Source organism: Chelonoidis abingdonii, chromosome 24 (assembly GCF_003597395.2).
Source record: "Chelonoidis abingdonii isolate Lonesome George chromosome 24, CheloAbing_2.0, whole genome shotgun sequence".
Classification (NCBI taxonomy): domain Eukaryota; kingdom Metazoa; phylum Chordata; order Testudines; family Testudinidae; genus Chelonoidis; species Chelonoidis abingdonii.
Window position 1 is genome coordinate 15697358 of NC_133792.1, and position 25590 is coordinate 15722947.

Here is a 25590-nt window from a genome sequence, read left to right on the forward strand (position 1 = left end):
GAGATCCATTGAGCTGTAGATCCAAACCTTACATGGCAAAGATTCTAATCCCAACAGCATTTAGATCTACTGAGGTGTGACTACTACCCACACAAGGGGTGGGTGGGAACAACTTGGTTGGGGGCTGGCCCAAGCTGTCCTCTGCTATCCTGTGTATATTGCATTAAGGAGCTTGATCTGAGCCCCTATGCAGATATGGCCTGAAGCAAGAGTAGGGAGCTCGCTGTTGACATCTGTCTGTGAACGGGGAGAAGAGCAGCCCAGAGTTGCATGAGAACTCCAGTTGGAGAGGGGCTCTGTAGCGCAGAGAGCTCTCTTCTGGCAACTATTGGTGAGCAAGGGCAAATGACTGAATGGGCCAGGCCTCATTTGCATTTCAGTTATGTAACAGTTTGGTGCATTTTAGTTAAGACACAGTTAAGTTTTGAGTTTGGGGGCAGTAAAATGCTGTTGTCTGTGGTGGGAAATTAAGGGACAAGAGAACTGCATCAAATATGCCTATGGTGAGAAGTCACCGTAACCTTGTTTGTGACCTTGCATAGCTCAGTAGCAGTTACTGGACAAAGTATAAGTAAGTAATTTGAATGGGTAGACTGGCTTCTGTTGAGACGCCCTTCCACCGTAGGGCTTTGACTCTTCTCTGAAGACTCCTTACAGAGGTAGCTTCAAGACAGTGGTTGGCTTTGAGGTAGTGGACAGACGTAAACTGAGGTGCTTCAAGGCAGTGCAGGGAGCTGAGGTGTCAGACAACATAGGTGGTGCTGAGGTGGCTGGGGCTGAAGCCACAGAGTGCCGCAGCTTACCTGAGGAACTTGGGTGCAGGCATCTCTACCTAGCAATCAAAGCTGAAATCGCTTCTGCTGGGTCAGGTGGTAAAAGACATTTCTCCCTCCCCTTGGCAGCCCAGGCAGCACTTCCTATATGGGCTGATAACTGAACTGGACACCAAACTACAAGTAGTGGGGCTGGGATGAGAGAAATGGCCAGAGTGTGTTAGGAAAACTGAGTTTGGAACTAACTACTGGTAAGACACTTTGAGGCAGAGGGGAAGAGTCTTACCTAATACAGTCCATTTTATTAACTGCTGGCTTTCCCGAGGTCATTCTGTTGCCCCTCTTTCCTTTCTGCCCCCTGCCCCATAAAGTTCTTTGATTTAAACCCCTGAACTCCCCATCCCACTCAAACCTATGCAGCATCAGTCGGTCTCCTAGTAACATTCCTGTTATCTATAACCACCTCATAACACCTCTCCCTAATAAACCAGTCACGTCCTATTCCCTGAGCCTGTTGGTTTTCCCATACTCTCCTTCCGCTTGAATCTCGTGCCTTACAGTCTCTCTGGTCACACCTTGCTCAGCTACAGATGCTAACTGCATTGTAATCTTCTGCAGTGATTTGAGTTTGCAGGTGTCGCCTGTCAGCTGCTGGGAATCAGGGTTCTGTGATTCTGTGCAATGTAGTCCAAACGTGCTACAATGAGGCCAGACTCAGTGTGGCGGGTGGTAGAGAAAAGGGAAATTGTTAGCAATCTGGCATCTCTCTTAATCCAAAGACAGGTGCTGCTACACCTACGGCCCGGAGGCTAGCGGGCTGGTGGAGCAGTTACTGCAGGAGTTTAGAAAAGGTGGCTGGGTGTGGGGAATATTGGACTAGTGATATCTGAAGGCAGTTAACACCGAGGTGTGAGAGGAATTATTTAGGGCAACGCAAGAGGGGGACAAGGGGGCCAATTATGAGCCATGGGGTTGAAACTAAGCAAGGGAAAAGATCTGGACAAACTCCCTGACAGTGCCCCAAGGAAGCCCCATCTCTTGATATTTCAAACCCAGGCTGCACAACAGCCTGCAGGGATTAATCCTGCCCTGGTAGGGAGAGGGGATGGGGTGATCTTTTTCAGCTCTAATTCCTCTATTAAATCAGAGGGACGAACATGGTGAAAAACTACATTTCCCAGTCTCCCCTGCAGCCCTGGGGATATAAGCAATTGGAAGATTTAAATAGACCAGGCCTGAAGCAACCAACCTTTGGCATATAGAATTCCCCTCCTCTTCTCTGTATCCATTGGCTGTTTAACCTTTCTTCTGGTGTTGGACTGGCTGCCCAGCCTGGCATTAATTTTTCTTCCAAGCTTGCTAGGCCCATGAAGTAAACAGCCATGTGCATTCCTTGCTCTATATTTAACAGCTGCAGTCTGTGCTAGGGGGGACTGAACAAGAAGGGAATCTGTGTCGCTTACCAAATTTCTCTCTCTGAAGGGGGGAGGTGGGGAGAGCTGATTGGAAGGGAAGAGGGATTTCTCTCCTGTACAGTTTTTTGAAAGCAGGTTTCATCTAGGGAGGCTCCACAATGCCAGCATCCCAAAGCCGGGCCAGAGCCAGAGAGCGGAACAATGTCCTGAACAGGGCTGAGTTCCTCTCGTTGAACCAGCCCATGAAAGGGAACCAGGAGACCAGGAGCTCCAGCAGAAAGCAGGGCAGCCAGTCTGGTCTGGCTCCCATCCAAAACGAGGGCACCAAGGAGCGGAGGCAATCGCAGCAGCTTCCCGAGGAGGACTGCATGCAGCTGAACCCCTCCTTCAAGGGAATTGCCTTCAACTCCCTGCTGGCCATCGATATCTGCATGTCCAAGAGGCTGGGGGTCTGTGCCAGCAGCGCCTCGTCATGGGGCAGCGCCCGGTCCATGATCACACTCATCGGGATCACAGGGCATGGCGTACCCTGGATCGGGGGCACACTCATCTGCCTGGTGAAGAGCAGCACGCTGGCAGGACAGGAGGTCCTCATGAACCTGCTGCTAGGTGAGTAAAATACTCCACTTCTTGCACTCAAAGCCCAGCCCCTAGTCGCAAGGGACAGCAGGAAGGCGCTCTGATGCCACGATGATGGGCCAGCGTAAGGGCCTAGAGGGCGCATGCTAGGTTCTGTGCCTTCCTGCATAAGTAGTTCAGCTGACTTCCATTGGGCTATTCCTGGAGTAAGGTCCTGTGCAATGTGAGACTAGCAGAATGGGACCTGGGACAGTTAGTGACCAAACCTGTGGGCAGGAAAACCTTATGGCTTTGATGCTGTCAGCCATATCCTTCATTTACCCTGTATCTGCCTCTCAGAGGCTTAGCTGGGGAAGATTTAAAGATGAATTAAGATTTCATTCGAGGGTGGTTAAAGGAAAAATGGGGATCAGAGTCACCCAAGTTTAATATCTCTCTGCAAATGTTTTGTGCCCCCCTTTCCTTGCCTTGAACAGACTCAGGCTCCTCTTCTCAGATCCCCCAAAGGGAGTCTTGTCTCCGGCCTGCTCCTGCTTCTTTGATCTGCTTCCCTTCCTTCAGCAGGTGCCTCTCCTGCACCATCAGCTGCTGCTCTGCTTCGCCTTACTGAGCAGAGAGAAGCCCCTTTTAAAAGACTATGAGGACCAATTGGTAAGGAACTAAAGGCCCCTGGCAGAGCCTATATCCTGTGCAAGGCTAACCTCTGGGCCCTGGGAAGCCTGCCGCTCTGGGCATCTGAACATTTTCAATCCAGTGATCAAATGCTAATTTCAGCTTTTGCTTTTTTATTTTTTTTTTTTTAGTCACTTGCCCTTTTCACTGCAAAGCTACGATTCCAAATATGAAGCAGTCCTGGGCTGGCCCCCTTCTCACAGGTTATTCACACTTAGCCACACAGCTGCTAGCACCTGGCCTCTTGGGAACACAAAGCCCACATCGGTAGATCCCCTCAGTTCTGAGGTGGTGCCCAAAATAGCCTCTGCTGGGTTTCCCCCAAATCTTAGCCCAGCTCCCAGTGACCTACAAAAACAAATTGTTATTTTTGATCTTGTTCTTCTTCACAGGAAATGTAAAGGCTAGTTTCATCCCCTAATGATTTAAAGAATGGTGTACTTTGTCTAACACCCGTTGCCATAGTAACTAGGCAGTTTCCAGATAGGGAAATATTAGGGAGATTGCTGGAGACTCGGAACAAGACACATGGAGATATTTCTGTCCCCTGGATCCCCTTAGTCACATTTCCATCATCTCCCCACCTAGACTTGCCATTACTGTGTACACGGGGGGGCAGATACAACAGGAGTGGCCAGTGAAAGGCCCAAAATTAGGAGGGCAGAGATCTGCCTATTTATAGAGTGCCCATTGCCATAATAACTAAGTGCTGTCAAGATGAAAGACCTAACTAGGGATGTGGGGTTGGTGGACCCAGCCAGTGGCCACAAGAACCATTGTACTTAAGAGAATGAGAAGGGCGTGGTATGGCCTGCGAATGTGTCTCTCCCTGCTCCTCTGTTTTGTGAGTTGCTTCTCACTAAGAGTCTGGGATTTTTTCCCTAGGCGGATCCCTGAATATTTCAGTGACCTTTTAAATGTCTCAGTTCTCCTTCAGAAGGAGACAGAGCTCCCATCACTGACTTTACCTCCCCGCAAGAAACTTGGTTTGCTGATACTGTCCAACATCCTCTGTCACCCTTTTGGTTTGGCTCAGCCCCATACGCAGTTCCGATCCTGTGGTACTTGGTGATAACAAAGCCCTTCTGGGTAGGGGATAGGTCTGAGGGAATGGGTTCTTCCCACCCTTGCCCTGACCCTTTGGAAGGGGAAGCAGCAAAGCTGTTCACCCCACTTGGCTTTCCTCCCTTCCCCCAGCCCCCTCAGAGTCTGAGACCGCAAGCAGAATTTCTGATGCAGTCTCTGGGCAGGGAGCCAGCCCATCACAAAGTGCTTGTTTAGGATTTGTAATGAGGCTTTGCAAAGTGAAGGAGTAAGGAGATTGCTGAAACAGGACTGGGGACCTGGCAGAGGCACAGCTGCAGATGGAGAGTGAGCTACACGCCCCCGAGCTGTGCGCTGGGTGAAAACTTCCCGACTGTAGGATGGGATGTTTGGAGTGGGGATGCTGAAATCTAGCTCTGCGCCATCCCCATCTAGCCCTCCGCATAGCATGGATCCCAGCTGTGGATCCTCTCCCTAGGCCCAGTGGACCCATGTTGGCCCACACATTTGCCATCCATGCTGAGATTTATTAATTCACCTCTGCTTCATCCTCAGCCACAAACGCCGAGCAACCAAAGTAAAGAAGCAGAATCACAGCCTGTCGCTAAGAAGAGGGTATCTGTCCCATTATAAGGGCTCCTCTGCTAGAACACGCTTTCAGGAGAGTGAGGCCTGGGTACTGCCAGTCTCATCTGTTCAAAAATCACGAATCAGGCCCCCAAAATCATGATTGGCTTAAAAATCACGAGATTTAAAGCCGTACAATGTGGGTTCATTTTATTTGGAGCATTTAGAGGCCACATTTTCAAGTTTTTCTCTGCAATAAGGAGGGCTAGAAACTCACCTTCTTTAAATGAGAGCTGAGATTTTCAGCTACTCATCTGACTCCAGCAGCTGGAGAAAATCAAATATCGTGGAACTCACGATAAAATTGCCACAGTTGGCAAGTTGAGGCCAGTGTGCCAATCCCAATCCAAACTTTCCCAAGGCTGAAGGGGGACAGGATCTGTTGTTTGGATTCTAATCCATCTAGCAGAAATGGGCCCAAGTTCATAGAATCATAAGTTATAAAGTCAGAAGGAACCATTGTGATCGTCTAGTCAGACGTTTTGAGTACCGCTGGACGTCCCTGAATTAATTTCTTTTAGAACTAAAGCAGATCTTTAGAAATTTTGGCTGTTTCTTTAAGTGATAGAGAATCCAACACTTCCTTTGGCAAGTTGTTTCAATGGTTAATAACTCTCACTGTTTTTAAAAAAAAAGTACCTTTTTTCTAGTGTAAAATTAGTCCTATCTAAATAATGTAAGTAGTTTCAACTTCCAGCCATTGGATCATTTTATACCTTTATCTGCTAGACTGAAGAGCCCTCTGTTATCAAATTTTTCTTCCCCATATAGTTACATATAGACAGTGATCAAGTCATCCCTTAACCTTCCCTTTGTTAAAACCAAACCGATTGAGCTCGATAAACTGATGCTTTCTGGATCCAGAAATCTCGTAAGCCTGGAGGGGCTTGATTCTGTTGCCCAGCATTAGGCCCCTTTTTGTTCTAATGCAAGCTCTGATTCCAAGGATACTCCCCATTGAGCCCTGATAGTATCAGTTCCATCTTCACCCCTTTCCCCTACTCAAAAATCCTCATTAAGGGTAAGTACTCCAGCTCCCTGGTAGTGAGTCAGGGCAGGCACTGGCTTTAAATCATTTCTTCCTACAGAAGGCTGTACTTCTGGGGATAATAATAGAATAGTAATAGTGAACCTTCTTGTGGCACCTTTTAATGCAAGGGTGTTCAAATGCTGTACAAATGTGAGTCTGTTAGTTCCCAACCCTGTTAGGAAGGAAGGAGCTGGTATCATCCCCACTTTATCACTGGGGAAGTTGAGCCAGAGAGAGGAGAGCTGTCTCATCCAAGGCCATGCTGAGTGGCTGTCAGGGGCTCTGTCCATAAGGGAAGCTTGTTTGGGCCCAAGGAATTTAGTTAATTCCCCCAGCACACGGAAGGAAGTGGCTGATTCTGCTGTTGTTTACACTGTTGACTTCAGTGGAGTTACTCCTGATTTACACTGGTATGAGTGAAAAGAGAATCAGGCCTGAGGTGCTGTGAAGGAGCTGGGCTGGCTGGTACCAGGGGCTCATCCCTCTTGGAGATATGAGGGACACAAAAGTCCTCTTTTGAAGGACTCGGCCTTTGGCTGCACAAAGCCCCCCTTTTGGTTAATTTCATTTAGTAACCAGGCTGGGGAAACCTGATGAACTGTCAGTGTAAAACTGACTGTGGGACACCTGGTTTGTTATACTGGTCTCTAACATCAGGCAGTTTGGCTTCAGGGGGCTGATTATCCATTGGCTTGCTCTTGGTGCAGTCCTACACGCCTGTGCAAGGTGAGTGGCAAGTGCTACCGTGTGGATTTGGTAGCATTTTGCACTCAGCTTGCATAGACATAAATGCTTACACAACGTGCATGTCAGTGGAGATGCCAGCCCCAGGTTCTGGGGCATCGGTGCCACATCTGACTGTGGCTTGCTGGATTTGCCACAAAAATCCAGGGTGCTGATTCCTAGTCCCCTGCTCTGCCAGGAAATCCAGGGTCCTATCCCTCAGCTTGTGCATCTCACCCCATTAGGAGCCAACTAGATCGTGTTACTTTTGAATGAGGTTTGGTGGTGGGGAGAAGTTTATTTATTTACCTGGTGCAGAGTGGCATAGCTCCATTGACTTTAGTGAAGCTACAATGGTTAGGGGACCTGGCCCTTAAATTTTAAATAAGATGTTACCGTCCATTACCAGCCGTGCTTGCTGTATCTAAGTCGTATGTTGGCTTTGTCACAAGGGATGTATCACCCTCAAAGAAGCAGTACCTAATGAAGTGGACGGATCCTTTTGTTTCGTAGCATCAGGGTAAGGATTTGCTGTGTGCCTGAATGAGGGTGAAAGGTTGGGGTAGGGGGATTTCCCTCTTCATAAAAGTCAGCGAAAGGTTGAGGCACGCTCACTTCAGTCTGTCCCCTGTATGCAGAGCCAGCCTTAAGATCTGGGAAGCCCCAAGTAGCCAGGAGAAGTGGGAAACCAGGCTGTAATGTCCTGGGGAAGTCCCCTATAGATTCCTGACCAGGACTTTGGAACTATCCTGCAAATCCATCCCTGACTTTATACTGAGCCTAGTACATCCAGGGACAGGACTCTGGGAGTTTAGAGAGTAGTAGGTGAATACCCCTGCAGTGGAGGCAGGCTCATTGTTCATGTAGCTGTGGGTATGTCTACACTGGAATCAAGGAGTGTGATTGCAGCCCGTTTAGACATACCTTTGCTAGCTTGGGTGCTGGTAGCAGTCAAGCCATGCCCTCACAGGCTCCAGAAATGCATCTAGCCCATACTGAAGCATGCACTACCCTGGTATCTCTGTTCCGGGACCTGAACTAGCTCAGAGATGTCTACACAAGGTGGAATCACACCCCTTGACTGCAGTGTAGACATATCCTTTCTATCGAGTCTTGGGGCTCAGTAGCCTGGACACAACCCAAGCAATGAGTTACCTCCTCCTCTGCTCTTAAGGAGAGTGGCATGCCAGACGGCCAGGTCTACACTATAGACCTATGTCCGTTTAACTACAGCTAGGTCTACACTGGGAGGGGAGGGGGGGTTGACCTAAGATACGCAACTTCAGCTACGCGAATAGCGCATATCCTAGGTCAATTTACCTGGCCGTGAGGACGGCGGCGAGTAGACCGCTGCCGCTCCCCCGTCAACTCCGCTTCAGTCTCTAACCGTGGTGGAGTTGCGGAGTCGCGGACAAAGCAATCAAGGATCAATTTTATCGCGTCTACACTAGACGCAATAAATCGATCCCCGATAGATCGATCACTACCCGCCAATCTAGCAGGTAGTATAGACTTACCCTTTATCACTCAGGTCTGAAAAATCCACACCCCATAGCAACACAGTTACACCGACCTAACCCCTTACGTAGACAGCACTATGTTGATGGCAGTGCTTCTCCTGTCAATATAGCTATTGCCTTTCGGGGAGGCAGATTAACTATGCCCATGGGAAAGCTCTCTCCCCTAAGTCTTGGAGCATCTTCACTTAAGCATCAAAGCAGTTGCGCCAATGCAGTGTTTTTAGTGTAGACCTGCCCACGGTCAGTCCATGTGCAGCAGAGCTGGTGGGGCCCAGGTGGGATTGCCTTTAGGCCAGATACATTGATTTTTTTTTTTTTAATTATCTCATCAACATGTTAGGGAGCATCTGAATTAAGGAGAAACAAATTATGTTCCAATGGTGGAGGAAACCGCTTCTGAAGACCCGGCGGCTTGCGTGTACATTCCCTGCTCAGGCACTCTGTTCGGAGGTGGTCCCGTCTCCAGCTTGTTACCCTGGAATACACAAGAGATGCTTGCCTAGCCTCCCCTCCTGGGATCTGATTTGCCTGCTGAAATCTTGGCAGCCTGTCTGCCCAGTGAGGTAGAAACTTTTAAATGTCAAGTGGGTTAATGTGACCGGCCCATGGTGGGTGTTGATCGGAGCTAACCTCAGACACATCCACCTCCAGTGCTCTCTGCATGCCCCATCCACACTGTCTCAAATTGGGAGTGAACATTCCTCTTCATCACCCGTCATGCTGCAAATCTCTCTCATTATCCTTCTCAGGTGCTGCAGTAAAAGCCTCGGGTCCTTTGCCCCATGTCTCCCTCCCCTCTTGTCCCATCCTCACTGATGAGTCCAGGCATCGATAAATGACAAATTGCATCCAACTCACTGGCCTCCCCTCCTCCTCCTTCTCATCCCGCCTGCTGTAGTTAAAGCAAATATATGCTGTTAAAGGACAACCCTATAATGAGTCTGCGTGTCCCTTCATATAGTGGCAGGCCTGGTGACACACTAGCACATGCTTAGCTGCTGCAGGGCAGAAACCAGGACCTATGTAGGATCCCTGCCAGAGCACTGGTCCAGCTAGATTAATCAGCTGTCTCAGCCATGACTAATGCCCAGCACTTCAGAAGAAGGTGGTATGCCCTGAGGCCAAATGCAGATTCAAAGAGAAGGGAAGTGCTGTGGTGGTTAAATGGGGGAGGGGGAAATTGGCTGTATTTCTGTGCTATCCTGCAGGGGACAGCTGTCTGGATCCTCCTCCCCCAGCTCTGAACTCTAAAGTACCCCTGGAAGTAGTTATTCGATGGATCCTCCTTCTGCTGGGAGAAGCCTCAGTGATGGCTCCCGCCCCATGGGCAATGTGTGTGTGTTTGCCTCTGATTCAGCTTGACAAGAGGAGTAGTTGGGGGGAAATGAGGACAGGAGTGCAGATTCCAGTTGCCTTTTTTTAAGGCCGCCAGAGGATTGGTGGGGAGTGTTGAGGGGCTCAGGGGCCCTTGCTGTCAGTCTGGAGTAGAAAGTAAGGACAGTATTTAGAGGTTTTCTCCTCTTCCTGGCAGAGCCAGGCTGAAAAGCTCCACTTCGTTAGAGGATTTCTTAGATGTGATTTCAGGTTTCTGCCCCTGGCTCCCCTTTATCACTCTCCCTGGGGCACTGAGAGGCCCAAGTCATCAATATTAGGAAAGTGCTTTGAGTTCTACAGGTGGGAGGTGCTGTAAATCCTCCAAGGCTATAAAAAAAAAAAAATCTAAGAGGCTAATTCCACTTTCATTGGAGCCGATGGGACTTAAACGCATGCTTAAATGCAGTTTATCCCTGTTCAGCAATGAAGTGTGGCTTCAGCGTGCTTATGTACTTAGCTGAAGCTGGGCCTTAATTATGACATTATGGGTTGCCCAGGCTAGGCATTGCATCACTAGTGGGTGACCAGCACAAAGCACTTCTCTTCCTTCTCCTCACACACAAAACGTTCTGCTTTCCTTTCCTTTCCGCACCTGGCCCCAGCCTTCCCTCCCACGAGAGACACGGACCATAAGTCCAGTCTAGTTACGTGGATGCAGTGGTCTCATGTTCTATGCTGTTGTTAGGGGTTGCCTGTGCACCATGCAGTCTCGTGCTATATGATGCCATTACAGGATGCATTAGCACTGTGTGGGCATGGTTGCCATTATGGGATACCCCGGTACTATTGTGGTGTCGTCATGGGTATTATCAGTGCAGTATTTGTGCAATCTCTATCCGAGATAGCTGGACAGTTGTGGGAGAGGTCTCACAGCGTGTCAGCTCGCCTCTGCACATAGCAGGATTTATAGGTAACTGGGGTTTGGAAACAGATCTGTTTCAACCCAATAAACAAGATGTTCAGAGGCAAGTGCCCCATAGAGGCCCAGCTCCTCCACAGCACGAGGTGTTTTCACTGTGCTCACCCTTTCCTCTTCTCTTCTCCAGAATTCTAGAGCATGTGCATGGCAGAGCAAATTTGGAAAGCAGCCATGCTAAGTAATTGGTTCTAAGATACAAATTGCCCCTCTCCCAAGGGTATCTTATATCCAAGGGGAAGCTCTCTAGGCAGCCTGTGGTTTCACTCAAGGCTGTTTTCTGATAAGCTAGGAGAAGGAGTCTAACTTTTTAAAATTCTAATGACCCCAAATTCCTCCACCATATTATCCTCCTGGGACCCCCATGTCCCAGAATCCTTTGTGGTGTTCTGACTGAAAAACGACCTCCCCCAAATGCTGCACTATATCATAATTAGTTATTGTTTAAGTTCATTGTGCCATGTGTGGCCACTGTCTCCATTGATGTGTGTGGCAGGTGAACCTGATCATTTTACATTTCAGAAAGAATATTGAGAAGGAGCGGGCTGGACTTTCAGAGTTGGTGAGCAGCTCCCGCTTCTACTGACCTCAGGGCTTTAGAAGACCAGGCCCATCAATTTATATCCTTGTTGGGAATGGTATAGCTTGCACATTCCCCAAGGCTACATGTTCAGGAAAACTAATTTCTATAGCAGCTTACACTTGGGAAGTTTTCCACACAAGCAGTAGGTGCTGTTGAAATGGCATGAGTTCCAGAAAACAGCTTCATGAACCACCTTGGTGCCACAACTTCCAGGAGATGAGAATCACAGCCTTGAAAGTACTTGGTTTTAGCTTGACCTTTGACTCTGTGTATTACCACAGCCATGGCTATTGTGAGCTCTGCAGGGGAGCAGTTGTCTTTTTACTTTATGTTCACACAGTGCCTAGCCCAGTGGAGCCCTGATTCAGATTGGAGCCTCTGCGTTCTAGTGTAATAAGAACGGCCATACTGGGTCAGACCAAAGGTCCATCAAGCCCAGTATCCTGTCCTTTGACAGTGGCCAACGGCAGGTGCCCCAAAGGGAATGAACAGACAGTTATCATCAAGTGATCCATGCCCTGTCACCCAATCCCGGCTTCTGGCAAACTGAGGCTAGGGACATCATTCCTTCCCATCCTGGCTAATAGCCATTGATGGACCAATCTTCCATTAATCTAGTTCCCTTTTGAACACCGTTATAGTGTTGGCCTCCAACACCCTCCAGCAAGGAGTTGCAGAGGTTGACAGTGCATTGCCTGAAAAAATACTTTCTTGTGTTTGTTTTAAACCTGCTACCTATTAATTTCATTTGGTGGCCCCTTGTTCCTGTATTACGAGAAGGAGTAAATAATACTTCCTTATTTACATTCTCTATACCTCTTATGATTTTATAGACCTCTATCATATCCTACGCTTAGTCGCCTCTTTTCCAAGCTGAAAAGTCCTGGTCTGATCGATCTCTCCTCATACGAAAGCTGTTCCATACCCCTCAATCATTTTTGTTGCTCTTTTCTGAAACTTGTCCAGTTCCAATATATCTTTTTTTGAGATGGGGCGACCACATCTGCACACAGTATTCAAGGTGTGGGCATGCCATGGATTTATATAGAGCCAATATGATATTTTCTCTTATTATCTATCCCTTTCTTGATGATTCCCAACATTCTGATTGTTTTTTTGACTGTCGCTGCACATTGAGTGGATGATTTCAGAGAACTATCCACAGTGACTCCAAGATTCCTTTCTTGAGTGGTAACAGCTAATTTAGACCCCATCATTGTGTATATATATAGTTAGGATTATGATTTCCAATGTGCACTGCTTTGCATTTATCAACATTACAATTCATCTGCCATTTTGTTTCCCAGTCACCCATTTTGTGAGATCCTTTTGTAGCTCTTCGCAGTCGCGGGGACTTAACTATCTGAGTAGTATTTGTATATCTTCAAATTTTGCCACCTCACTGTTTACCCCTTTTTCCAGATTGTTTATGAATATGTTAAATAGGACTGGGCCCAGTACAGATCCCTGGGGGACACCACTATTTACCTTTCTCCACTGTGAAAACTGACTATTCCTACGCTTTGTTTCCTATTTTTTAACTAGTTACCAATCCATGAGAGAACTTTCCCTCTTATCCCATGACCGCTTATTTTGCTTAAGATCCTTTGGTGAGGGACCTTGTCAAAGGCTTTCTGAAAATCTAAATACACTGTATCCACTGGATCTCCTTTGTCCGCATGCTTGTTGACTCCCTCAAAGAATTCTACTAGATTGGTGAGGCATGATTTCCCTTTACAAAAAACATGTTGACTATTTCCCAACAAATTATGTTTATCTATGTGTCTGACAATTTTGTTCTTTACAATAGTTTCAGCCAATTTGCCCAGTACTGAAGTGAGGTTTACTGGCCTGTAGTTGCCAGGTTCATCTCTGGAGCCCTTTTTAAAAATTGGCATCACATTAGCTATCCTCCAGTCAGTTGTAATACAAGTAATGAATAGAGATTAGCCAGACTGCCCATGCCCTAACATCCATAGGGATTCATCTGAGGATAGGGCTTTATCTGCAGAACTCGCTGATACAGTATTACTCTCAGGCTGTTTTCTGAGCTCATTGTAAGTTCTCCCTGCTTCAGTGAGTTTCTCTTCACCTATCTCACCTCCCCTTTTCCCATCTACCCCCATGACTGGCAGGTGGTAATGATGCCTGGGAGTTACTAGCTGAACCATTGGGTCCTGGCTTTGATTTTTAGTTGATATTTATCATAGAGCCCTTACTGCCAAGAGTTGTCCTTGCTCATTTGAGTGATTCCATGTGAGTACCTGCAGGAGCAGCCAAAGCAAAAGTCTTTGGGGCTTTCTTTTTGTCTTTTTTGGTACTGCACCCAGTAATCATCGGAGAACTTATCCATATAAACATCTCCCCAGACCCACATGCCTGGAGTCGCTTCTCTTGCTCCAACCTATGGGAGTCAGCCAGCCTTCCTGCACAGTCAGCAAGAGCTGCTGTTCCTTTAAGATCATCACCCCTGAATCTACTTCAGAACCTTTTCTTAAAGGGACAGCGGCAGCACTCACACCTCAGAACACCAGAAAGGAAAGAAACCACAAAGAGGGAAATCCTTTTATTCAGACTTCCTTTAATGGGGATGTTAGAGAGCACGTTTTTGAAGACATGAATGGAAGTATTAACACTTCTAAGCTTGTCCCTAACCAGTCTATGCAGGAGGCTACTACCTCTCTGTTACTGAGCTGCAACTTTTACATAGTTCCTGAATGCAGTAGCAACAAGGTAGATACATTTACCCTTTCTCTGTTAGCAGAGCTAATAGCTACCCATGTGGCTTCCATTAATTTCAATGGGAATCCAGTGGGCAAGCATCAGAGGCCAGATTTTAGCTATTTAGATATCTCACATTAAATCTCCCTAGATAGATAAGATTTGGCCCTTGGTTTTATGTGCTGAGTAGAGTTGTGAAACCATCTCGATTTGCACTTTGGGAGATTTTTGCCCATTTTTTAAAAACATTGGGTCACAGGAGAAATTGGGCACATGCCATTGAAAAACATAAAGTGGAGGTGGGGGGAGGGTTAAACCTAAAGGGAAGGAAAGGAGAATTGATTCCCTCCCTTGAAATATTTGATGTGCTCCTAAAATTATCTAATGGCACCTAGATGTTCTGCTGGGGCACTGTTGCAATAAAAATTCCGCTCTGCAGCCAATCACACTTTTGGCTCAGGTGACATTTTGCCGTTTTTGCTAGGGAGCAGTGCAAGTGCAGGCTGGAGAGCCAGTTTCAGGCTCTCTTCCGAGACCTCTGGCTCTCCTGGATAGGGTAGAGTTGCAGGAGCCAAATTTTCTATAGTCATCAAGTATCTGGGCCCAAAGATTTTGCCTGTGTTTCCATGTTGAGTGCAAAGGTCAGGGGAACTGGGTGTGCAGATGCCAGTTGTAAATCAACATGTACTCACGCAAAATGGATGTGCTGGCAGAGTTTGCAAGTGCAGTTCATACAGTCTGCTAGAAATGTAGCCCTTTATTTTTGTATTTCCTGTGCACGCAGCAGGCCAGCTCTGGAGAGAGAATCCTACCTGCCCTGGGCTGCAAGATTGAAACAGTGATGGGGGAGGTCAGTTCAGCCAGCCCACAGCCTCCATCCAAACAAGAATGTAGGTTGGGGAATTGCAGGGGGATATGAGCTGGACTAGGTGCTCCCTGAGTGACTGCACCATTTGTATCTATTTCTGAAGGCTGGCCTGTTTGCTGACTCTGTTAGAACTGCGGTAACACCATGCGCTGATTCACTCTGGCGTAGTGTTTCCCCCAGGGCAAGCGGTGAAGGATAAGCAAGCCAGGGAGGGCAAGGTTAGAACCTTTGCTTTGGTGTGCGGTTTAAAAGTGCCAATTGGGTCTGTGCTCTAGGGCTGGGGTGAGCCGCCCGGCATTGAGCTTCAGAGCCAGGGCACCGCTGAGGCTGCTGCAGACGCATCAGGGAACAAGCTGTTCGGTGGTGGTGACCACAGTGCAGGGGAAGGGGACAGAAAAAGCACCAAGCTGTAGTATCTCGTGGTAGAGAAGGGACAGGTGTTGGTTGTAATGAATATTATTGAGGCTGCTGGAAAAGGCACAGACAGACCCATTGACTCTTTGAGGCTCTCTAGCTCCCAGGCTGACTCTCACAACCGATGCTGCCTAGGTCATTGCTAGGACCTAGCAGCTAGGGGCCACGGACTGCATTACCAAAGTAATTTGAATGTGTCTAACTTGCCCCTTTATTAAGTCACGCATAAGTCCAGTGAGGCTAAAGCAAGTGTCCATTTCAGAACAAGATGATCCTATCCCAGAGCCTCAGGGCTTGCAGCTTATGCCCAGGGAGAGCAATGGCCACTTTCTTGGTTCACATGAGAGACCAGCTACTAGAAATAGTATAATAGGCCCTGATTTGGTATGTGCGTCCGTACTTTGCTGAATCGGGGCCCTAACAGGAATAGTGATAAGGGTTCTGAAGCTGGTGTCCAGCTGCAGCTCATGAAGCAAAATGAGAGTCTGAGCCTACAAGACCACCTGGATCGCTGTCAGGGTTAAGCAAGACTTCCCCACAGTGATTAGCCAAGCTGAACGGTTGCCCTCTGCAGCTGTTAGCTTTGCTGACAACATTTGGTTTCTAACAAGAAACGACAGTGAATGGCTGGCTGGTTCAAAGATCGCTGGCCTATTTTTGCAATTCCTTGCACCCCTGTGAAAAATCAGTCTTAGCAAATCTTGAAACACAAGGGAACCCCCCTTCTGTTCAAATACTATTACAGAATGAACAGCGACAGACCTGAAATTCTGTCCCTAGCTAAGCTTCCCTCCTGCCCAGCTAGTGCATCTCACACACCAGTGGTTCTCACCCTGGCGCCCCCTGGGGGGCCACAAGCAGGTTTCAGGGAGTCTGCCAACCAGGCCTGGCATTAGACTTGTTGGGGCCAAAGGCAGAAAGCAGAAGCCCAATTGCATGGGGCTGAAGCCTGGTGCTGCAAGGCCCCTGACCTGAGCCAAAGCCTGAGCAACTTAGCTTTGCGGGGTCCCCTCTGGCGTGGGGCCCCTGGCAACTGCTCTGCTTGCTACTCCCTAGCACCAGCCCTGGCTTTTATATGCAGAAAAATAGTTGTCGTGGGCCATGGAGTTTTTATAGCATGTTGTGGGGGCTCAGAAAGAAAAAGGTTGAGAACTCCTAACACACACAATACAGGAGCACCCACTGTTGGCGTTTCTTCTCACAATCTCACCATTGTTAGTGCAAGATCTTTCTCCTGGGAAGCCCCCTGCTGTCTTGAACAGCCTCTCTGCATCACTCTGCCTCATTGAATCTCTCCACCTCATTTCAAATCTCATCTGTAAACCTCCCCTCTTCCTCCCCTTTGTCTCCGCCTCTTGTGTTTAGGAATGGAATACTTTTGTTCCCTATGCTCTACAGTGGATTTACAACACTGTTTCCTCTCATGTATGCTAAAGATGAACTGGAATCAGAATTTTTTTTCCCAATCTAGTGCCCTTTGATGGTTCTGATAACATGGGATCTGGAGCCAAACCACCCCTCATTTGGGCTTTGCAGAAACAAATTCCAGCCTCTATATGCTACCTCTGAGTTACGCCTGTGTCTATGGTCTTGTGGTGCTTAGCTTTGCATGGGCTACGCTTTGCGTGCAAGATGCTATTCAAGGTGTATTGAAATGTATATTGAGAGGAGTGTGTGTTCAAGGTGCATGTATTCATGATAGACATTATCAGGGGCGGCTCCAGGCCCCAGCACGCCAAGCACGTTCTTGGGCTGGCATGCCGCAGGGGCTGCTCTGCCGGTCACCGGGAGGGCGGCAGGCAGGCTGCCTTCCGCGGGATGTCTGCAGAGGGTCCACTGATCCCACGGCTTTAGTGGAGCAGATCCTCCGCCGGCATGCCTGTGGGAGGTTCACCAAAGCCGCGGGACCATGGACCCTCCGCAGGCACGCCTGCTGGAGGTCCACCAGAGCCACAGGACCTGCGACCGGCAGAGCGCCCCTGCAGCATGCCGCCGTGCTTGGGGCGGCGAAATGTCTAGAGCCACCCCTGGACACTATGCAGGGAAGAACACAACTGGTGAAGATGCCATCTTTGCAGGTATCTGGTATAACCCGTGAGTCAGAATTCACTAGCTAGTTTTGACAAGAATGTTACAGAGCAGCAATAGAGAGTTGAGACCTTCTTATTCCTGATTATCTGAATGGATATTGTGATCCCCTCCATGTGCATTGCTGTTTTACTGTCCCTGGACTAACTAACTTCTCTTAAGGAGAAGCCCCATTTAACCAAATGAATCCCCTGTCCTCTAGTCTATTTGGATAAATACAGTTTTGTTGTTGTTCTTACTAGCTAGCTAACTTAAGGTTTTCTGTAGTACTCATCATGGGGGGCAGTTCAATTGAAGTCAATGGGATTACTCCCCCAAGTAACATTTTGCAGGATTGAGCCCTTGTTTTTTGCCTTGTGGCTAAGGTGTGTCAGTATCTGGGATAACTGCTTACCTTGTTGTTTGCCATTTCCTGTATACAGAAACACCTCCCGTCCCCCAATCCCTGCAAAATCTTGGCAGCTTCAAGTGAATAGTGTTAGTCAGCCCCTGAGAAAACAAGCAACTGGCTTTCTGACATTCCTGCGGATGGAGCAGGCTGTGCCTGCTATGGTGTATATCTGCTGTCACTGCAGCTCCTTTCCAGCAAGGAGCTGAAATCAGCACTCTACCTAATTAGAAACGCCGCAGAAAGGCAGATGAAGGGATTAAACAAATTGAAGAATAAAATCAACAGCACCTGTCTAAGTGAGGGAAATGGAAATTACTTCTGCACAGGAGCAATTAAGGCAGAGGAGCTGGGAAAGATATAGAAACCACCCGTGTGGCAATTGGAAAGCAAGAACTGTCTGTCTCTAACATTTATGTCTCTCTCACACACAGGAATGTCACACACACACCATTTATATGGGGGGAATGGGAGGAGAGTGTCTGTCTGCATCATCAGGACCATCTCAGACTCATGTACAATCGTTTGTTCTTTTTGTGCTTGATCCTCCAAGCTAGGCCTCAGAAGAAGCAGCTTTTTCCACATCCGGCACAAATGTCACAAATATTTTATTTCTTTGTTTATTAATTCCAATAGCGAGTTTTCTAAAAAGCAAACCATCCTGTCCTGTAAAATTGGTAGTCTTCACATCTGAGACGCAGAAAGTGGAAACGAACTAGAAATCACAGTGACGTGGACTGGTCTGTATTCTTTGCTCCAGCCCTAGAGAATGCAAAAAGAAAAGAAGTGAGAAATCAAAGAGAATTATGACCACATTTCATTTTCAGTTCACCAAGGTGGTGTTAGTTATGCAGATGAGGCCATTTTCTCGATACCATTTTTAACCTGTCAGTATCTCTTAATGTCCTCCCACTAGTGAAATCCACCAGTTCAGTAGAATTCTGTGGGTGTGGCGAGGGAAGAGGCTGTTGTATTTGTAAGTGTTTGTTGCCTTTTTTTTAAAGGCTCATGAGAACAAGGAATTAAATAGCTCTGGCATGAGCTAAGCCTACTTTCAGGCAGAGATTGCATAAACTTCCCCCAGCCAGCTCTGCTACTGCAGCTCAGTCTTCCTGACTTGCAGCCTCAACCATCTGTACAGCAGAACGTGCTGTATTGCAGGATTGTTTCCTTTGGCACACAAATGGGGACTAAGCTAGAGAACTGTTGTCTAAGCATAGGGCTAGGAACTCCGGAGTTTTAATTCCAGCACTACTGCTGATTCGCTCTGTGATCTTGGGTGAGTCATTTGTCTTCTTTGGACCTAAGGCTCTCCCTCCTGTGAGAAAGGGATAACATAATATTTGCCTACTTCATGGGGGGGCTTGGGGAGGGTCAATTAATGTTTGTAGAGTGCTTTGGCGATAACCAGGGCTGAAAGCGCCCAAACTTGTTTTCACCTATGCCGAGATTTGAACTCAGGTCTTCAGTGCAAAGACAATTATTGCCCCAGCACAAATGCTGACCTGAGATCCTTCCTTTCCTTTGTTGAACATCTTCCAACAGTGACCTGTCTGCTTGTCTCCATGACCTTTCCCGCTTTCTCCCTTGTTTTGCAGCCTTACTCCTGGACGTCATGATTGTGGCAGGATTGCAGAAGCTGGCCAAGCGCCGAGGCCCATACGATGTCCACCCCGGCCTCTTGGACTATTTGACCATGGACATCTATGCTTTCCCAGCCGGCCACGCCAGCCGAGCTGCCATGGTGTCCAAATTCTTCCTCAACCACCTGGTTTTGGCCATCCCACTCCGGATCCTGCTGGTCCTCTGGGCCTTCTGCGTGGGGCTTTCCCGCATCATGATTGGACGGCACCATATCACAGATGTCTTGTCCGGCTTTGTCTTTGGCTACTTGCAGTTCAGGCTGGTGGAGTTGTTGTGGATGTCTTCCAACACATGTCAAATGATAATATCAATCTGGTGAACATAAGAATCCCTGATGGAAACTAGCAGACACTTTAAGATTCTCTCTCCATTTTTTTTAAATATAATTCTTCATATTTATTGGGAAAATAATTAACTTCCATAAGTAGTAGTAGTCTTTTTATTGTTGCTCCCTTATCTGAAAAAAAATGTTTCTTGCAGATGGTTAGGCTTCAACAAAACAAGGGCCAGCCATCATAGTATTTTGGTCACTTTTTAAAATCCCATTTGGATGGTAACCAAACTAAGCAGTAAAGATAACAAAATGAGTTCTCTTTGGATGGTGCACATCTGATCCCCAGGTGTGTTCTCAGAAAACCTGTTATCCCTTTGGGATGCGTTAATTAGCTTCTTGGAGGCAAAACGTTTTGGGGCGAAGTTCTACAGCGCTTTTTCTGTCTGCCAGCCCAATGATTGTGTCTTGTACAGGGCCGGGCACACTGCCGGCACCTCACAGATAATAAATAATCATAAAAGTTCTTCCATGTTTGTTTCTTATCATATATGGGGGGAATCTCCCAAGGGAAAGTGGTGAAAAACCTATTGATTGGGACTTTTAAATAAAGGCTGAACAATGCCGTGCAGGGAACAGTCCTGCACTGGCCCTTGGGAGACAGAACAGTGGCCCTGATTAGAGCACTTAAAACATACATGCTTAATTTTGAATATGTGCTTAAATCTTTTTAACTCCAATGGAACTTAAGCACGTGCTTATGTGTTTTGCTAAATAGGAATGAATTTCTGCACATACTTAAAGCTAAATGTTTTCTTAAGTAGTTTGCTGAATTAGGCCCCAGATCAGCTATTTAAAATTCTGCTCAGCTAGGGTGAATGTGTGTATGTGTTGGGGGGAGCGGGGTTTGTTTTTTTGGAAGGACAAATAAAATACACACTTTCCTCATGGTCAAGGGTGGGTGATTTGATTTTGTCTGTTCGTGACAATTTTGAAAGACTGGACTAGATGGGACCCCGTGAGTCTTTTCTGTCTCTTAACTTCTATGATTTTAGATTCATGCCAATTAATAAAATGTGGTAAGCGGTGATTTTCATGGCAGTTCCAGTCTCAGATGAAATGCAATCCAGAACATAGGGAGTATGGTGTTCTAGCCAGAGTAAGGGTTTGGAAGCCTAGAGTTGTTGTTTCTACTCCTGAGCATGGCTTACTTGCTTTGTGACCTGGGCAAGTGACTTCATTACCCCATGCCTCCGTTTCCCCATCTGTAAAATGGGGGTAATGATCTTAGCCTTCCTGGGTTGTGAGGCTGAGTTAACTGATGTTTGTGAACTCTTGAGATTATTGGCTGGCAAGTGCAGCACAAGCACACAGCATTGTTGTTTTGAGCTATCATCCTGAAAATTGGTCAGTTTATATCAAAATTGAATGTATTTGAAAAATGTGATCCATCTCGGATGCATAATGCGATGACCATGTGGGGAAGCCGCAGGTTTTGAAAACTGTCTTCTTCCTCTTCAGAAACGGGGTCATGGCATTTGGTGGAGGACCCCACCAGAACATCAGGGTCTCCCATGGTTAGGTGCTTCTTCACTGCTCCAGGATGGGCTTCTGTCTTTCTCCTACTTCTGAGTCCTTGATGCCCCCCCCTCCCCCCCACATTAAGTCATACAAGCCAGCCAAACCTGGCCCACATGGTGGCAGCCTGCCGGTGCTGCATTCCCATCCCCGCTCCTGTGCATCACTACCTGTGGGATCTGGATCCCAAAGATGTAAGTATCTGCCCACTCCCTCTGACTCGCCTACCAAATGAGAGACCAGACCACTGATTCCGTAGGATCCATGTAAGAGAGAACATGAGTAGTGTAATTTGTGTAGAAACTGCCTGGTGAGACAGAGAAAGCATTTTAGCTAAAGGCTGATGCAGGTGTTTAATATTTGTTGTTGTTGTGTGATAATTAATATGAAGCACCTATCCCAGGCAGACATCTCCAGCTGGGGAAGACAGTAAAGAGCCTTCAAAGGCATCAATTGAATGCTCTTGCCACGCTGAAATTACAGCAGGCAGAATGTAGTGAGAGATGCATTTAAAGACAATTGAATCTTATGGAGCTTCCCCTGTGAGCAGCTCCTAAAGAAGTCTTTTTCTGGGAAAGGCCTGTGATTGTAGTGAGTGTGACAGGGAAGGGGAAAGGCGAACGCTGAGTCCAGATCCTGTTTCTTTTCCAGGAAAGCAGCACCCATGTTCTTGGAGAGCACCCAAGTGCCGAAGGGTTGGTCTGTCAGTTGTTTGAGGAGTAGTGGGTTAGGTGTGTATAGGGGATGGGGAGGTAAGGCCGGCTTCTGCTCCCATTGCACTCACTGGCAATACATCTATTGATTTCTGTGGGAGACATTACCGCACTTTGGAAGAGAGGCTCTGATCTGATATCTGGTTTTGCTACTGGATGAGGAATAAGAACCAGCGTTTCCTATGCCTCCCAGGGCTGGAAGGATCTTTGCAAACACCCACAGGTGCTGATTCATGCACAGAAGTGAGCTGTTGTCTCTTGCCTCTTTTTCTTCCAGGTTTCCCTGCTCTCAAGATGACTGACCTCCACCTTCAGGGAGAGATTGAGGCATGGGAGGGAGCATCCCAAGGTGAGTGTATGTAGCCAGCTGTGTTGGATGGACAATAGATGTATGAACAGGAAGGGAGCAGTCGATTCATCTGTCCTGGTTTCCATGAGGAAACCCATCACTTTTAGGGACATTTAATGTTAAACCCCAGATTTTCTCACCCCTTTGATATTGGGCTGGATAAAAAAAATAAAATATGATATCTCCATTAATTTTTTTTATCTCCTAGAACTGAAAGGGACCTTGAAAGATCATCAAGTCCAGCTCCCTAGGACCAAGTACTGACTTTTGCCCCAGACCCCTAGGTGGCCCCCTTAAGAGATTGAACTCACAACCCTGGGTTTAGCAGGCCAATGCTTTAATCACTGAGCTATCCCTCCTGTTCCATCTATAGCTGCACTCCAGGTACCCATTGCTAGGGCCTGAATCTCTTCTCACTCACTTCGGTTTCATGCTGGAGTCTCCCTGCTGGCTTCCGCAGAGTGAGATTCACAGTGGTATAAGCAGGAGGCATATTAGGCCCCGAGGGGGCAGCGAAGACTTGCTGACTAACCTCAGTGGCCAGGCTGCTCTCTAGGATCCTCCAGATGGTCATGAAGTGAGGAGGGGATAGTTAGAGGCCCCAGCTGCCTCTGGGTGGACACTTATTTCCCTGTGAGTGGCTGGCCCCTTCTGTTGCCCAGGCGGTTAAATGATTTGGTCATGTGACAGGAAGGCAGCGCAGGCCAGGCCATGGGCTCTGGACACTCCAGTGCGGATGGGCTGGGCGTGCCGAGCGGGACAAAAGCCTGCGAAGCTGCAGCTGGACTGAGGAAGCAGCTGCCGGTGAGTGCTGAGGGGACCACGACTGGCTCCGGCGGGAAGCAAGGGACTGTCTGGAGCTCTGAGAAGTGGGGCTGGGGACCCCTAACTCAGGAGGAGAAAACTAGCTGAACTTTGCAACTGGTGCTCGGGGTGAAGCCGGTGTGAATGCCACGTGGCTTGGGACGCAGGGCTGTGGGCTCCCTGGATTAGGGGGAAGGGCTGGGGCCTGGAGAGCCGACGTGTGTGCGGACTAACTAGACTGGGTCCCCCTCCAGGAGGGCAGTGTCCAAAAATGATAGGGATTGGGGCTAGTTTTTGAGGAGCCCTGTGAGAGATGCAGAGCCACCCAGGCCACGAGGGGCGCTCTGGAGGCGACAGTGGTTTGTTTTGGTTTCCCTTAGCTCTCCCCCAGTCAACTTAAGCTAAGCTGAAATAAACCAGGTTTGTTTATATGGAAATAAGAGTGTCTGCAAAGGGATTTGCTCCAGTTTAATTAAATCACTTCAGAAATCACACCTTTGGTGAAGCTGGTACAGCTCTGTGGGGAGGCCAGCCCTGAATCAGTTTAAAAGTCACTGTGACTGCTTGGTATGGACACAAGAGAGTACAAGTTAAATCAGTATCAGGCGCTCTCCCCCGATCTAGGTGCCCATCAGTGTTGGGGGTGTTGCACCAGTGGAGTGACTTCAGTGCTCAAACTGTGTAGCCAAGGCCTGAAGCCTCTCAGACAAGCTGAAAATGTCACACACACAACAGCATTAATACTTCTCCAAGGGTCCAGCTGGGACAGGGCTGGGGCACTGCCTTGTCCCTGGTGAGCAAGGCATTAACGCTGGCTTAGCTTCCCCCTCCCTTGCTCAGTGGGTAGGGTGCCTGTGGGAAGGTTAGGCTCCACAGCCAGGTGCACAGGACCCTATGGAGCCCGCAGGCTGGGGAGTTCTATTAGGTCAGTTGGCTTAGCTGTCTTGTTGCTGACCGTTCACCTAGAGGAAAAGCCCTCGCTATCTGCATGTATCTTCCACTCATCCCTTGCCCAGCATGGCTCTACCACGGTACCTAGCCAGCTTTCCTCTCACCTCCCTTCCCCCTGGCGGAGTCTGAGTCTTCTCTGTTCTCCCCTCTACCTTCAGCAGATCCTCTCCCATGAGTGGCCCTGGGCCCTGCAACCCAGGTGCTCATTATACGGGCACCTGTGAAAGTGCCCCTGAGTTCTGGGCCGATGCAGAGAGCGCCCTCAAGTGGAATGCCTGCTGCTTGCTGACTCTGGGACATGAGTCGCTGCCCCTCCGCTGTCTTTAGATTCAGTGCCATGCTGACACAACAAGGCAAGAGGGCACAGAGCACGGGGAGGAAGGTGAATTATTTCTACTCTGCTCTTTATTTCCTCATTGTCCTGAGCGGCGCAGGAATGCAGGGCCTCCGTTGGCCGAGCTGTCATTGGCCAAGGGAACACCGGGCTGCGACTGGACTCAAGGTTGCACAGAAAATCCATTTGCAGAGGCTAAGTCAGCTCTCGAAGGATGTGATTGTGCCTCTGGGTTAGAAAACAATCAGTGGAGCTGTGTGCAGTTCTAGTCTCAGCTGAACGAGAGGATCCTGCCTGTCACTATAGCAACAGACCAGGATCGCAGGATACCTGGTGTTCCCTGGTCAGTGTTGCTCAATTTCTGCGCCGGGGCTGAGCGGAGCTTCTTGAGTTTGCTTGTCCAATGGCTCTGCCATGAGCTTCAGCGGGCGCCAGGGCAGGTCTCTTCCAGGAGAGCCACGCCACTGCAGCCCTTTGGGAGGCAGGTGCCTTTGATCGCCATTATAAATCACTGCAGTCTTACGAACGGCCATTCAGGGCAGGAATGGATGGGTTATTGATTAGCTCCTGGGGGGTTGAGGGGAGGGAGGCATGGAATTCACAGACTGACAGAAACGGCTTTGAAGTAGCATTCTGTGATTGTAGTTTAGAATCGTGTGGGTGGTGGTGTCTGAGAGACCACAATACTGCAGCCTACAAGATACAATCTAAGGGGATTTGTTTTAGCTTTAAGCTTTGGTATAAATAATACAGACCTACTTTTATGATGATTGCTGTTTGTGCTAGTGATAAGCCAGGATGGCAGTGGGGTGATGGGATTGGATGGTGCAGTACTGCAGTCGCAGAAATTCAGGGCCTGATTTGCCCCTCACCCTGGTGTAAATCAGGAATCACTTCACTGAACTCAGTGGAGTTGAAACTGGTGTAAGTGACAGGAGAATCTGTCCCCCCTCCTGCATTTATGTTTCATGCACCACAGGTGCTTACTTCTTGCTAGCGTCTGATTCCTGCTCACCACTCAGACCGGAAACATAGGTGTGGTTGTTTTTAAAAGCAGGGCTTTCCAGTCAGGGGCAGCGTGTGAGTTTTGTTGCCTCTCCGAGGTTTCAAAGGGCTGTCGGTAGCATATAGAGCCTTTGGGCCTGGTTCTTCTTACAACCTGTGCAAAGTGGGTGTAAAGGCCACCGTTCTGGTTTGGTAGCATCTGACAT

At 48.1% G+C, this 25590-nt stretch overlaps 1 protein-coding gene across 9 annotated transcripts in view; it reads left to right on the forward strand.

Annotated features, from left to right (window-relative positions):
• Positions 1-20177, forward strand: part of PLPP7 (phospholipid phosphatase 7 (inactive)) — a 60252-nt gene extending 40075 nt beyond the window's left edge. For 7 of the 9 annotated variants that reach the window (XM_075060666.1, XM_075060667.1, XM_075060668.1 and 4 more), the window contains 2 exons: positions 2324-2797; positions 19334-20177. In XM_075060666.1, coding sequence (XP_074916767.1) covers positions 2347-2797; positions 19334-19698 — 816 coding nt within the window. In that variant the 5' untranslated portion in view covers positions 2324-2346 and the 3' untranslated portion in view covers positions 19699-20177. The remainder of the gene's footprint in view (positions 1-2323; positions 2798-19333) is intronic. The other 2 variants (XM_075060665.1, XM_032797695.2) reach the window with 1 other exon arrangement.
• Positions 20178-25590: the final 5413 nt, after the last annotated feature.